This window comes from Myzus persicae, unplaced genomic scaffold, assembly GCF_001856785.1.
Source record: "Myzus persicae strain clone G006 unplaced genomic scaffold, MPER_G0061.0, whole genome shotgun sequence".
Classification (NCBI taxonomy): Eukaryota; Metazoa; Arthropoda; class Insecta; order Hemiptera; family Aphididae; genus Myzus; species Myzus persicae.
In genome coordinates this window covers 215731-230946 of record NW_019102171.1, presented here as the reverse complement: position 1 = coordinate 230946, position 15216 = coordinate 215731, and the positions used below count along the sequence as shown (strand labels likewise).

The 15216-nt window shown below is 26.7% G+C and overlaps 2 protein-coding genes across 8 annotated transcripts in view; one reads left to right on the top strand and one right to left on the bottom strand.

Moving 5' to 3' along the window:
- The window catches only part of LOC111031450, a 238595-nt gene that overhangs the window by 27041 nt on the left and 196338 nt on the right, over positions 1 to 15216 (top strand). For all 7 annotated transcript variants that reach the window (XM_022311378.1, XM_022311377.1, XM_022311380.1 and 4 more), the window contains 2 exons: positions 4401 to 4485; positions 14112 to 14291. In XM_022311378.1, coding sequence (XP_022167070.1) covers positions 4483 to 4485; positions 14112 to 14291 — 183 coding nt within the window. In that variant the 5' untranslated portion in view covers positions 4401 to 4482. The remainder of the gene's footprint in view (positions 1 to 4400; positions 4486 to 14111; positions 14292 to 15216) is intronic.
- LOC111031451 (odorant receptor 10a-like) lies at positions 6199 to 8434 on the bottom strand. Its single transcript, XM_022311386.1, is given in 6 exon segments — positions 6199 to 6533; positions 6683 to 6841; positions 6911 to 7030; positions 7154 to 7253; positions 7539 to 7590; positions 7654 to 8434. Coding segments are annotated over 6 exon segments (1272 nt in total). The 3' UTR covers positions 6199 to 6473.

Sequence of the window (15216 nt, the reverse complement as noted above, 5' to 3'; positions counted from 1 at the left end):
TTATGAACACCACATAATTATAACTTAAACTAAATTAAAACAACCGAATACTCAAACTAGATATTTATTTTTATTTGTTATATTATACATTGTATAGTGCATATATATTTTAAACTTTAATTTTTATAATGGATGTTTATATTTTAAGTGGCAGTTTGCCACCCTGTACTTCAAATAAATTTAAAATGGTTGACGCCACGTTGAAACCTATAACCTTTATACAGTTTTATGTTTTTAATAAATTGTAATGTTAGGTATATATTATTATATTATGGCTTATTCATGACTGAGCTATTTAATAATAAAAAAAGGAATCGCAGCAGTTATGTCATTTTAAATTTGATTAGAAAGGTGTTTAGGATAGAACCTACATTTTATAAAGCAATCCTAATTATTCGATCAAATAATTGTTCAAGCTAAAATACGTTTGTTATACAATATTATAAATATTCATTACTTTTAACTGGTTGATAATACAACAATATTGTATTTCATCGAGTTCTTTGATGTGTTAGGTACGATTTTATATTATAACTCAGTTAAAACCTGTATGAACCTCGAGTGTGATCCTATATAGAGTGTAGTGTATACTATGTTCTTTCTTCGGGTTCTCGCATCGATTTAGTTGTTTCTATCGTCGTTCCTTTTTATATTATACAAATTGCTTAAAGTAATCAATTTTCTCATCATCCGAGTCCGTTGAAATATTTTTGTTTTGTAACTGCTCAGCTATATTTAAATTAATCTATCAACAATTTTGAAAAAACGAAATTAACGATTAAAATACCAAATAGCCAGTGATACATAAATGATTGTTTTGTTTATACTAAAATTTATTTGTATAGGCATAAATAATTAATAGAGTATTGCATATTTTATTTTTTTTGAGGACGCATGTGGTTCAATATAGTGGACAATAATAAAATATAGTGTGGCTTGAAATTGAAATGAAATTTTTTGATTTTAATTTAAATTTTGCTTATCAATATTAGTTTTATCTAATTTAAATATAATAAAATGATTTTATGATTTTTATAATATTGCAAAACGGAGATTTAACTGTTTTTAGATTTATAATTAGATATTAAACAACATTTTCTTTTTATCTATTTCAAATATTGGGTTTACATTTTCACTATTTTAATTTTAATTTCTTCCTATGAATCATACGAGCAGGATCGTCATCCGTGAGTTTCGTACGCCTACACGTTTTAAAATTTAATTTAAATTTAAAATTTTTCTATTTAAAAATTGATTGTGTATATTATTGAAAAAATGTTTATTTTGATATTACTCTCGATTTCTTGAATTTCGTCTAAATTGATTCTGAAAATGAAATCACGCTGGAAATTATAATAACTGTTATGAAAATAACAACAACTGAAATACTAACAATACTAATAAGTAATAACAATAAGGTGAACAAATCATTCATTCAGACCACATATATAATACTGCAGAGAATGCATGTATAAGTGCACAGCGAGAGGCCCAGCAATTTTCACAAGACCGTACGATTTAAAAGATACGAAGAGCCATCAGACTCCCTGGCGGCTTGTTGTGTCGCATAAATTTCGAATAAATCTTTGTCCACACTATATACTATATACTGTTGTATCCCGCATGCACCCCCCACCCCCTCAAGCCCCAACCACACAAATGTTTCTCTCCGATGATCACAGCATCGCCCTGTCTTAAGTGAATGTCAGCCTACCCACCACCATCCACCCATCCATCCCACAGCCACCCACCTAGACCATCGCAAGCCAACAGCAATTCATCTCTCCAAAGCAGCTCTCGATGATGAACTCCTTTCGACCTTTTTTTTTATTATTTATATATATCCACCGTATACACACAAGTTTTATCCCAAAGTAAAGAAACTGTTTCGGGTGGTCTTTCTTTTTTTTTACTAGGTGGGAGTATTTTTTCATTTATTTATTAGCTACGGTATATGTTGTGCTAAATGCAAGTGAATTTTTTGTATTTCACTAAGCTCCGTTTAATTTACACAAGCGTCATTGGAGAACAAAAAAAAACAACATTATGACTATCGTATTAACCCTACGAGATTATTAATTAATTTATACCTATGCTATAACACTACCACATTAAAATACCCATTGTTATATGAGTTTATATTTATTATTATTTGTAGATTAAATAAATATCAATAAAAATAGCAGAAAGGTGCCTTCGTTTAAGTAGAATTAGAAAAATAAAATATTCATTTGTACACGTAAAGTTTGTGTATAGATTAACTACCTAATGTTTTCATCATGATAGTATAAATCGTAAAAAAATAGTTAAAATTTGAAAACATTCATATTTGTTTTACTCGGCTTAGAGTATTTTAACTTATTAACACATCTCAAACAAAGTAATTTTCAAACAGAAATAATTACACACATATCTTCCTTAATCTTCAAGGTTTAATTTAATTTTGTTCATGTTTAACATTTTGAAATGCTTATGGACATATTATAATCATATAGGTCGTAGGCGTCTTTCGTGTAATATAGTAACTAACTGAAAACACGCGTACGTTATAGATTTAAATTTAAATTAAATTAAATAAATATTCATATTCACTATATTACCTAATTATATATACCTGAGGGTATATAAGTATGCGTTCTCAAAGACACAATTAATGTTTATAATTGGTATTATTTTTTTTTTGAACGATAGGTCCAATTAAATCAACCATCAAATCAAATTTTTTTCTCCATCCTGGAAAAGCTCTGAAATTGATCGCCGTCTTCTAGATGTTTAAATGCCAAATGGCAGTTATTTTGTCAAAGCTGATGAACCCAATAATACTACGTACTCATTTTTGATTTGTATTAAAAATATTTAATGAATTTAGTTAGTTAATACTATGTTTATTTTTCGTATTGATATTAAAGTATAAAAAGCTGTATGAATTAAAAACTGTGTGATTTGAAAATATTTCAAATTTTATAAAATGTATGAACAATTTATATAATATTATGTCTTATAATGGTATAAAATGTATAGTTATTTAGATTGTGGTGGCCATGATTATGGTTTCACAATGGTGTTTTTTTTACGTGGGATTGACGTCACGATTTGGATAAAAGCGATATTTTGGATTTTGGTTACTTATGGGGGGGGGGGGGGGGGTTGTAAAAACGGATTGCCGATACGAAAAAAATAAATACCTACGATTATTTATTAGTTGCAAATATATATCCACTATTTTTTAACAATCAACCACAACAAAAAATGAAGTACCCGATTACGAATTCGAATGTCACCATAGTGACATGACTGTACGACATACTATAGAATACTAGAGGGCCGCATAGTATAAAATCACTGCAATGTCTTTTGAAAAAAATGTCTTCAATTTACTGAATTGAGTAACTAGTAATTATATGAACAACTATAATAGGCACTAACTAGTAATTAATGCAATTGTAAATATAATGTAAAATAATCTGCTATCCGATCTTAAAAATGGACGCTGATTCATTAGTACCCTTCGTACAAAATTGTTTTTTCGTTTACAATGATTATAACCATTGAATTAAACTTTAACACATCCATTATACTGAAATGGCCTACTCAAAGACGAGGTGCTCTAGCGAAAGTCGAAACCTATTACAAAGCAGAGTGAAGTTCCCAGATATTTTAAATTACAGTTCATCTTATCTTTGCTTTTTATTCAGATAGGTAGGTAGTTGTATTTAAATATTTAATGCATTTATATTAAGTATAATAGGGTATAATAGGTATATTAGAATAGAATAATAAGAGTTTAAATTTTAGACTGTTTAGTCAATAAACACCCCCACAAAAAAATATATTATTAGGTTCATCTTATATTATCATATCAGAAATAATGACAAGAATTAAATAATTGTTTTAAACGTTTTAATACTTAATATTTTGTTTAAGAATAATTTAAATGTAATTGTATTTTAAATTTAACGATTTTATAGTGTCCAAGTAAAAATAAAATATTATTATAGATTTTTACCATGGGAGTTCGGTATTTGGGTATAAAATGGGTTGTTCGAAGACGATTTTAAAGGTCAAAAGCATAATATAGGCTGATATATTTTTGCTATTTTCAGTGTTTGATATTTTTTTTGAAAAATATTCTGTATTTTGGGGTCTTATAATGTGTCCTATGGTATTATTTGTGTAGATTGAATATGTTTTTAATTGGGTGGAAATCGGCAAAATAATTAGATATTTTATATTCATAAGTGTTATTTTACTCGTTTGTTCACAATTTCTAACTTCTACGTTTAAAATAACTGTTATCTCAACTATAATCCTTACTCTCTAGATTTCCTGATGTATTTTTATCAATTTATTAACGTTTTATTTTTAAATTGTAGTGTTAATTTGTTATTTTTTATTTGCAGCAAATGATGTTCAGATCGTACATGCAATTCAGTTTTCCTTATTTAACTCAAGAACAAGATAGAATTCTTCAATGAAAATAAAATGGTAAGAAAAAATTAAAGTTAAATTTGTTTTTTATAAGTAGGTACTTTGTACAATGTAATTTTAAATACCTGACAATATTATTCAAAAATCAAAGTAAATTAGTTGGTTTGAAGGATTCAGTATGAACCGTTGTTATTAGGTACCTGTTTTTCATATGAAAATTCCTTACTCTGGAAAAACTTCCTTCGAAGAGCTTTGCATTTAAACCATATACATTGTGAACGTAGGGCGTTATTATCGGCACCCATAATCAGAAGTCAAAAAGAAATTCCTTGGTACCTACTATAGTCGGCACATGCTGGTAAACTCGGCTCAGGGTTGTAGTGTGTTTTTGTATAAATATAAATATAATTTATGGTTCTGATTGGGTATCCATTTAGTTACCATACGATTGAGCGCTATTCACCTTTTTGGTTGTCCGATTGAGCGCACTCGAAATGAAACAATGAGTAAATAACCGTAGACTAAAAAAAACAGTAATGTTGAGCATACAATTCTGTGCAATGTTGCCATAATATATAAGTGGCGTATCTGTAATATATATTCAAATTAAAAAGTTTATATAAAAACTCTAATATTCTAAATTTTGTTAATTGTAAACAGTTGTTATTTTATGGATGACCAATACCCAACGCATTATTAGGTTAGGTAGACAAATTCATAATATATCAAACCCAAACATTTACAACGTTGCATGGACTGAGAGCTCAATCGTTTAATAATCAAAAAGGTTTTGCGATAAGTACTATTCTAAATCGTATGCCTATACTGTCAGCTTACATGACGATGACGTTTTTTTATAGAATTATATAAAACTACCTAATAAATGTTCAACATACATCAAATTCATATTCAATCATGCCGCAGTCTTAGATAGTATACCCGCCTATAATACTTAACCATATCCAATTTAATATTTTAACTATTGTTGATTATTTATAATTAGATTAAATAATATTGATGTATTACTTAGTAAATTAAAAGAAAAAACATTTGAAAATTTGATCTATTAAATAATTTGGTAAAATAATGTTTATTAACATTATTAGATACGCTATACGATCTTCGCAAATTCACTTTCGGCTTTTGAAACTTTTATTGAAGTAAGGAAGACATCGTTAAATAATGGAAGAAAAAATATAACATTTTATAAAAACATTTTGCTGACCAAAGTTATGTATTTTCTTTGATCTACAATTTACAATATTCTAGAAATATTTATATTAACATAATTCAAAAAAATATAATTGATTGAACCACGATAAGTAGGTAGATCTTTACCATTGAAAGCAGATGTCACACAATAAATAAATTGTTCGTACTTATTAAATATATATTTTAACATAAATTAAAAGTTTCATTCTTGTATAAATCTTGTAAAATATAGAGTACCTACCTAGTTTTCAAAATAAATTACACCCTCACATTTGGTATAAAGTATACTGTATACATGTGTCGATGTATAACATTATTAATAATAATTAGGTAAAATAATATAACTATAGTGCATTTGTGAATTTAACTATTATAAATAGTTATAAATATTGACATTTGATATTCATTTTCATTTTTATAAACAAACCTGTGATTAATCATTAGGATACAATACCTAAAAACATTTTATGGTTGAAAAAAATTGCGAAAATAGTATTATAATAATATGTGCAATTTTTACTAACATTTTATTTTCTCTTTAAAATTTGGGTGTGTTATACATGGCACATTTTAAATATAGTTACAGTAATATTTACTATGTATAGTTTAATAATTTTAGTATAGCTACCTATATACTACACTATAGTTCTATTACATAATATATTAATATGTCTGTAGATTCTAAAATTATTTTCTAGACATTGAAGTCAGCTCAACTTAACGTGTATCTAGGTAGTTATGTATTTTGTTTTAAATTCCATTGAATATTTTTTATATTATGAATTCTGATGTTGTAAATCCGTATCTATGTTATCCTATTGTATTCAGTATAACTAGTCGATGGATTGAGTTTGGATTAAAACTGAAACTATTTTAAAACAAGTGTGGATCACCTAAAACATATTTTATGATTCTATAAGCCATCACGTAAATTCCAATGAATAAATACTAATAAAAAATAAATATTATGACATTATTAACTATATATGTATTATTATAGAATAACTAAAATATAATACTGTTTATTACAGTTTATTCATACATTTGCGAAAAATGGCCGATTGATAGTTACGTCTGGCGTTGCTTTTAACTTCAATCGATTAGCATTGTTCATTTTCATTGACATTAACAAGAGTTGTTTAAACTTTATGTCCATCCCAGTCCAATTACAGCTGTATAATCCAAAGTTCACATCTTCTTTCTACCAGAAACAAATACCGTAATAATAACAGACCATTTACAACGTCGTTTTATTTAAACACTAGCTTACTTTGTTGTCGATAAGTTCGAATAAATAACAAAAGATAAACACTTCAATCGTGACATTTGATACCGTCATTACTATTTTCATTATTTCAGCAATAATGAAAGATTCTTTTGAATGGAAGATCTATAGTATATACATAATTTCAAACAAAATACTCAGAAAATATTATCTAATTTTAACAAATTACATATATTCCATGTAAAAAACTTTTCATTCAATACATCTATCTATATTTTTTTATATTACCGTTACGATGACATATGCGTACATAATTAATGAGCACGAATAAGCAAAAACATGAATGAGAGTAATGGGTCGCACGACAGCATAGAATGATTTCATTTTTCTAAAAAGTAACAATACCATAGTATTTACCAACACAAACAAGTCTTAACTGTAGTTACACTTAAACAATTGTTCATAGAAATTTTAATTTTAAAGTAAGTACCTAATGGTACCTTTTGGACCTATTGGTACGTTTATTATTTATTATAAATAATGCACTATATCTGCTATATATATTATATATGTGTGTTTAGATAAGAGGCTAAGTACAATTTTGATTAGCACAATATTTTACATCAAAGTTCAAAACAAATCAAAATATCTCCATACCGAAAAGGATACTTACAAATAAACATTTTGGTGGTCGATTATAATTGATTTGAAATCTTTATAAATTTCTAAAATAAAAAAAATCACAACCATATTTTTGTTATGCCTTAAAGCAATTTTAATTGCCTCACCTTTTGGAGATCCCTGTTTATTGTATCCAAATGTTGCAAATGCTTTGGTGACCGATTGATATTGTGCCGAAATAATCCAACAAAATGACATAAGAAAAGCATCTATTAAAACCGAGCCATAAACGATACAAAAACCTACAGCCACTTCCATAAAATAAAACACAAAGTAGTAATTGTTATAGGTCTTCACGGTTACTGGAAACTTTATGTTGATAATATTTTGATGTCGACGAACAACGTTGGGTTCAGTGTACTCTTCATTAGCGATGAATGGTCCCATCACCCATAAAATTAGTCCTACGAGAAAAGAGCGAGCGATCCACTTTGTGATCGTAGTTGATTTTTTACAACGTTTCATGAAGTTTGCCTTGATCAATTTACTATGCCGAGAACATCTCAAAAAGTCTATACGCGTGAGGTCGAAAAGATCCCAAATTATTTTAGAATTTGAAACTAGTGTATACATTTTCAACGACGATAGTGAACAATTTGTTAGGATAATAATTAATTCGAAGGAATTCGATTTACCAGGGTCGGTATCGGTATCTTCTATCTTAATAAAGAAACCCATCACCCCAAAAATAGCAATAAATTGAACAATCAAGAGGAATATTTTCAGAATTGTTCTGTAAAGATGGTATCCGTATATATGCGGTCCCTTCGGGTCTAACAGTTGATAATATCCTAGTTGCTTGTACATCGATAAGTTAAGAGCCACTGGTCCACCGTTGAACAAATTCTCCAAATTCATAATGTACGGTTGATGAAGTCAACTAAACATACCAATACCAGAATTAAATTTAATGAGAGAAATATATTGTTAGCTTTTTTAATCATTTTATAAAATCAAATATTATACTTATCAGTTATTAGGTATATTAAGTACTCACTATTTATTAAAAATCTAAGTTCTTTAGATTCTTGTTTTGGATCTTATTCATACAAATCCTATGTAAATAAAATACATTATTATTATTATAGATCAATATTTTTTATTATAAATACAATTAATGTATATAACAAAAACATTTTACACTTGCGACTTGCCTTAAATTAAGTATGATAATCAACATTTATAATATGAATAGGAATAGGTTAATACAATCGGATAATTCGGTTATTCATTGTCATTTATGTACGATACTGCAGTAAAAATAAATAACTAAGACTTCAATACATAAATACAATAAATAATGATGAAATATGAAGATTTTTACTTACACTAAAAACAAATTAATCATACATATGAAGTTTTGAAACATTTTCCCTGAGCTTTAAATTTGCTCTACTAAAAGGAGAATAAAATCCAAAATTTTAATCTCATGTTGTGAATATTTTATTGTTATTACATTCTTATCAAATACCTAGCTATATTTGATGATTTTAAAGTCCTCTGAACAATCATGAACAATGAAGTAGGCAGTTACTGCCTACTATATATTCTTTTAATTCTTGGTTCGACTATTTTTAGTCACATGTTTAACCAATAATAACAGATATACCTAATTCAATTTAACTTACAAAATGATTTTATATGAACGAAAAAAAATTTTCTACAAAAAACTGCAATAATAATAATATCAAGTCTAAAACAATCAATATACATACATATATATATTTTTTATTATAAATAATTGTTATATATTTTCAATAAGAAAATTAATTAAAAACTTTTCGTGTACCTATATTATAAGCTAATTTTCGTAGGTATCTACTTTATCTATTTACCTGATGCATATTATGTAAATATGAGAAATATTTACTTACTTTTCTTACACACAACTTTTAGCAACCGATGAATATTTGCTTATGAGCTCCATAATGTATAGACAATATTACGAATCAACTACTAAAACAAAACAAACACAGTATAATCATTAATTAATAGCTGTACCCTTTTCGTAATTTTAAAGCTGGTAGATATGTTATTAAACAAAAATATAGGTATTGGTAAATAATACATCTAAAATAGAAGACTATACTAGCCAAAACCTATACTTTATGACCTTTAGCTAACCCAATTAATCCCTTAATAACCTTAATAACCTACGAGTCAATAAATAAATAGCAATCATTTTTAAACAAAATTAATAGCAATTAAAATCCTAACTGTAAATTATTTCGCTATAATATTCTTTAATTCTTAAAAGAAAATATTTCTTAATTTGTCTTAAACAACGCACCGTATATAGAACATACCTATATAATAATACTATATATTATTCACATTTTCCATGTACCCATCACGCTACCTAATTGAACGTCATCGTTACCTTTTGTTATAAAGATCAATATAAAATTATTAAACTTTATGAAAGCTTTTTTTATTAGTATTGTTTACAAGCACAGTTTCATATATATTTAAATTTTAAAGTGGATTAATTACTACCAAACAATACGTATAATCGACCAATTATAGAGTTTATATTGATAAATTAAAATATTGTCAATTAACTTCTATAACATTTAAGTTGTTCGGTTTTCACTATAAATATGTATATTTATTGTGCTGTATTATACTACTATAAGCTATTATAATTTATTCAAATTCAGTTATGTTTACGAATTTGTTTCAGTATAACACAAGATTAGCTTAATGTGTCGTAAATATAATTTAGATTATTTAAATGTAAAAAAAACTTGCATTGTTTGATTGTAATTCCAAGTTAATGGGAGTAATATAAAAGTAACAAGAAAGTCATACAAAGTCTACCGAAACATTGGGTACCTGCAGCCACCTGTTGTAGAAGGTATACAGGGTGTATATAAAGTCCTGACAAATGAAATACCTTTTATTCTAATAAATATACATGTACCTAAACATATATCATGTGTTTTACAGATGTTAAATGACGTGATTACCTTCATGTGCAGGATAACATTTTCTATTTTTATTTTATTTTATGAACATTTTGAAATAGGTGATTTTTAAAATCTAAATATTTGTTTAAAAAGTTATTACTTTTCAAATTAATGAGTCTTACTTCAAAAAGTTTTGACATTTTAAATAAACCACTTGACTTAGTTAAATGTTTTTACAATCAAAAGGTTACATGAAACCATACTAACAATTTGGCTCTTTTAAATTTTTCAACAAAAATTAAAATCTGACTTAAAATGTTTATTTTCAGTATTAAAATATAAAAACAAAACTGTTATACTATACATATTGTGCAAGCGTCTGCAAATGATATTAAAAAAATTGATGAGAACAAAATATATTTTATTTGTCAGGTCTTTCTGTTATATCCAATATAAAATGACTAGTTATGACTAAATCTATATGTGTATTATATATGTATACATAACCTATGCGGTTTAAGTCAACAAAAAATTATCATGATGGTTATCTCATAATATTGTTTACTTATATGGTATTATGCAGACTCGGAGCATGACATGATGTATCTCGCACTCCATACTGCTTTATGTAAATTCGTTTAATTCTTTATGGAAGTAAGGGGGACATTTTGATAAAATAGGCATTTTCCTCGGATTTTTTTTCATCTGTGCGATTAACCGCAACCGTTGAAAACAAGGATGTAATGTTGGCCGGACGCATACAGAACTACAGTATACTACTCTTGGGGATTGATGTCAGAACGATAACGATTTGTGCACTGGTCGTTGTGCAGAGTACCGCAAGGTATGGTCGGGTGCAATATTCGATTTTTGCTTCGTCGCTAGGTATATAGATAACTGTCATGATAATTCGATTATTAGTATTTCAAATTAAATTCGTTATGATTAATATTTTATACTCAGATAGGTATAGATGAGATGATATTAGTAAAACTAATAAAATTGCATTTCATCTTTAATCATAATGTATTCATAGAAGACTTTTTGTCGGTTATACAAATGTTTTTCACCTATTCGAACACAATAATATAATACCTACCAACCCTTCAATGTTTACATGAATTGTATCTATAATAAAATATAATGCTAATTGCATGTATTCAAAATAATTTACATTGGCATTATAAACCGAATATACGTTAGTCAGGTACACTTGAATATTTGAACTTGACTATTTTAATGGTTGTTGATTATTTAGTAACAGTGAAAATAGTTAGTATTATTAGTTTTTACTTTGTATATAAATGGTTAGTAATTAATGTGTATATGTCGCATCCACATAGTGAAACTATTCATTTCATGAACTGGATATCCAGATAGTGAAATTCGTCCAGATAGTGAATTTTGACGAAAATACATTATATGGACATCCATTTCATGAAATGGACAATACCTATATCGTGTACTTTGTGTAATTATTATTTTATTATAAAATGGTTCATAAACTATCATTATAAATTTATACGTATATTATATTTAATTTTTCAAGATTGATTAATATATAGGTAATGTTTTATATTGTTCTATACACAAAAATATAGCAATTATAGTTAATAAATTATATCATATTACATTATATTTTTATTTTATTTTTCATAAACCATACTTATATTATATTTTATAAACAACAGTGTTATCTATGTCCTATATTAAGTGTTATAAAATATTCATGAAATTAACTATAATTATAATATTTAACTACCTATATTTCTCTATTGTTTTATTACCTTACAAAATAACTAATTGATTAACTTAAACATACCTTAAACGGCTTAAACTTTACATTCATTTTTTCCTTATTATTTATTTTTACATGACGATTGATTATGACATCGACTGTTCCAGTGCATATTATTTTTAAAACAAGTACACCTACTTGATTGGCAAGGATTTTTTGCCTTACACGAACAAGACAAAAATCCTTGCCCTCCTGAAATTTTTTTAATCATTTCTCTCACCTAAAATTCAACATTTTTATCAACTTGATCAGTAGTGAGAAATTGAGTTGTTGATTTTTTCAAACATTCACTACTGAACCATCCTTTGAGTAAACCATATTTTGTTCCAAGTTTATATAATCCTTTTTTTTTTTGTTCCGTGATCACGCAAATTATGTTTGGGGGATCTGTAGGTTAGGTTATAATTATAGTTAATTTCATGAATATTTTATAACACTTAATATAGGACATAGGTAACACTGTTGTTTATAAAATATAATATACGTATAGTTTATGAAAAATAAAATAAAAATATAATGTAATATGATACAATTTATTGACAATAATTGCTATATTTTTGTGTATAGAACAATATAGAAAATTACCTATATATTAATCAATCGTGAAAAATTAAATATAATATACGTATAAATGTATAATGATAGTTTATGAACCATTATATAATAAAATAATAATTACACAAAGTACACGATATAGGTATTGTCCATTTCATGAAAATTGAAATTACCAATATAAACTATATTAAATTTCAATAATTTCTATTTATTTAAATATAAACTGTATAGTAAAATAGTTTTTTTACAAAAATAAAAAACGGCAATATTAATATTATTATTATGTAGTATGATCGTTAAAATCACATAAATTATCATATTCAAAAAAAATTATCTTACAAAATTAAATTTAAAAACTATTTAATAAGTTTAAAATTTTAAATATAAAATGCTTTAAGAGGTCGCCATACCCGCATGCTTTGTCTTAGTCTTACAAAAACATAACATAGCACTTTATACGTTCTGAATAATTAATTTATCTTCGGTATGTTTAATTTTAGAATTAACATATAATCAAATTTAGTAGTAAGAATATTATCTAGACGATGACATATGTTTTTTTCATATTTCAATTTTAAAGCGAGTTATGAGTATTTAAAAAAATAAAATTGTTTGTACATCTTAAAATGCTCATAATTCGCTTTAAAATTGAAATGAAAAAAAAACCTATGTCATCGTCTAGATAATATTCTTACTACTAAATTTGATTATAGGTTAATTCACTCTAAGGTTAAATATGACGAAGTTAAATTAATTATTTAGAACGTACAATGTGCTATGTTATGTGTTTGTAAGACTGAGATCCTCTTAAGGATTATTGGTTGGTATAAACGATATATTTTACTTAAAGTAATTAAAATGTTGACAAAAAGGGAATAGAAAAAAAATTTAATTTTACTATTTTCAATGCAGGTAATTCAATTGAATTCTAATTTGTATTCAAATTTCGTTAACGTTGTAGTAGTGTGTTTAAAAATTAATTTAGGTTACTAAAAATATCGGCGAAATATTTTGTTAACTGTTTTAAAAAAACCTATTTTCTAAAAAATAACTACTTATCTCACTTAAAAACGTACATATTTATCCTATAATACTAGCTATAACATATATTTTCTTACGATTGTACGAAAGTGCCTTTCTATTTCACAATATTACAATAAACAATTATTTATTATTATTTATTACACTATAACACTGCAGTTAATTTTTAAGTTTCTTGAAAATTAGATACCTATCTACTTATTAGTCGTTATTATTGTAATGATTTTTACTTATCTATGTATTTTAATATACCTATTTTCAGACTGCAAAAGAGTGTTTTGAGTTCAACACAATCATGATAAAACCAAAGTCCAAGCACACCATTAGACATATCCTAGAACTGCCATCCATTTTGCCACCATCTAAACGACCCGCTGCTAAGCCTCCAGATGCTCCATGTATGAAGCGAAGAAAACTGATACTGCCTCCAGTTAACAAACAGGTAGGTTAGGTGAACAACAAAATGTGTTTATGATATATTATATGCTGCCATCTAGCGTTTAAGAAAAAAATACTATTGTACAGAGTGCTATCTGCTGGGACAAAATATTTAGTGAAAAACAAACATATTGATTTTTTTACACTTGTGGCGATATCTACTCACAATGAAAAGATTTTACATTTCGCAGAATTTTCCATCTAGAGAGCAGCACACTATTAGCTTTTAAGTAATTTTAACCGTGAGCTACAATAGTATTATAATATTTAGAATACGTCTTTGTTATGGTCTTAGGGCGAAACTTAAAAGGTTATTTGACCATGGACCGTGGTTCAAATTTGTCGTATACGATTGGCCGTATCGTTTTATTGGTCACCTTTTAAATTTGTCATATGTTGCGGACTGCGGTACTTTGGGTAATTGACATACGTGGCCGACTCTTTTGTCGCGAAACTTATAACTTAAAAGTATGTCTACAAAAATAAAATTGTGTATCAATGTATAATATTTAAAGCAAAATATTATATTATGCTTCTATATTTTATAAAAAGTGAAGGAGTCAAAGATATTATCAATTTTAAATAAAAAAATATTATAATCATAAGTGAGGGTGAAATCGTTTTAAAAGTAAAATTTACGATAAACTATATGGGGACGAGACAAAAATTAAAGAAAAACCCTGTAATGCTCTAATACATTACATTCCAATCGATTTTCCATATTACTTAATTTAACCTCAATTTCACTTATTCATTTTCCGGATATTCTCAAAATCAGAGCTAAGGGCATGGTAACTTTCGTATTCCATTGATCTTCAGTTGTCTATGCTTTAAAGTGGTTTGCTAAGACAAATGCAATAAAATACAAATCTAAAAACTGACAAGTTATACTTTGAAATTAGCACTATGAATGCATTAAAAAGGGATTT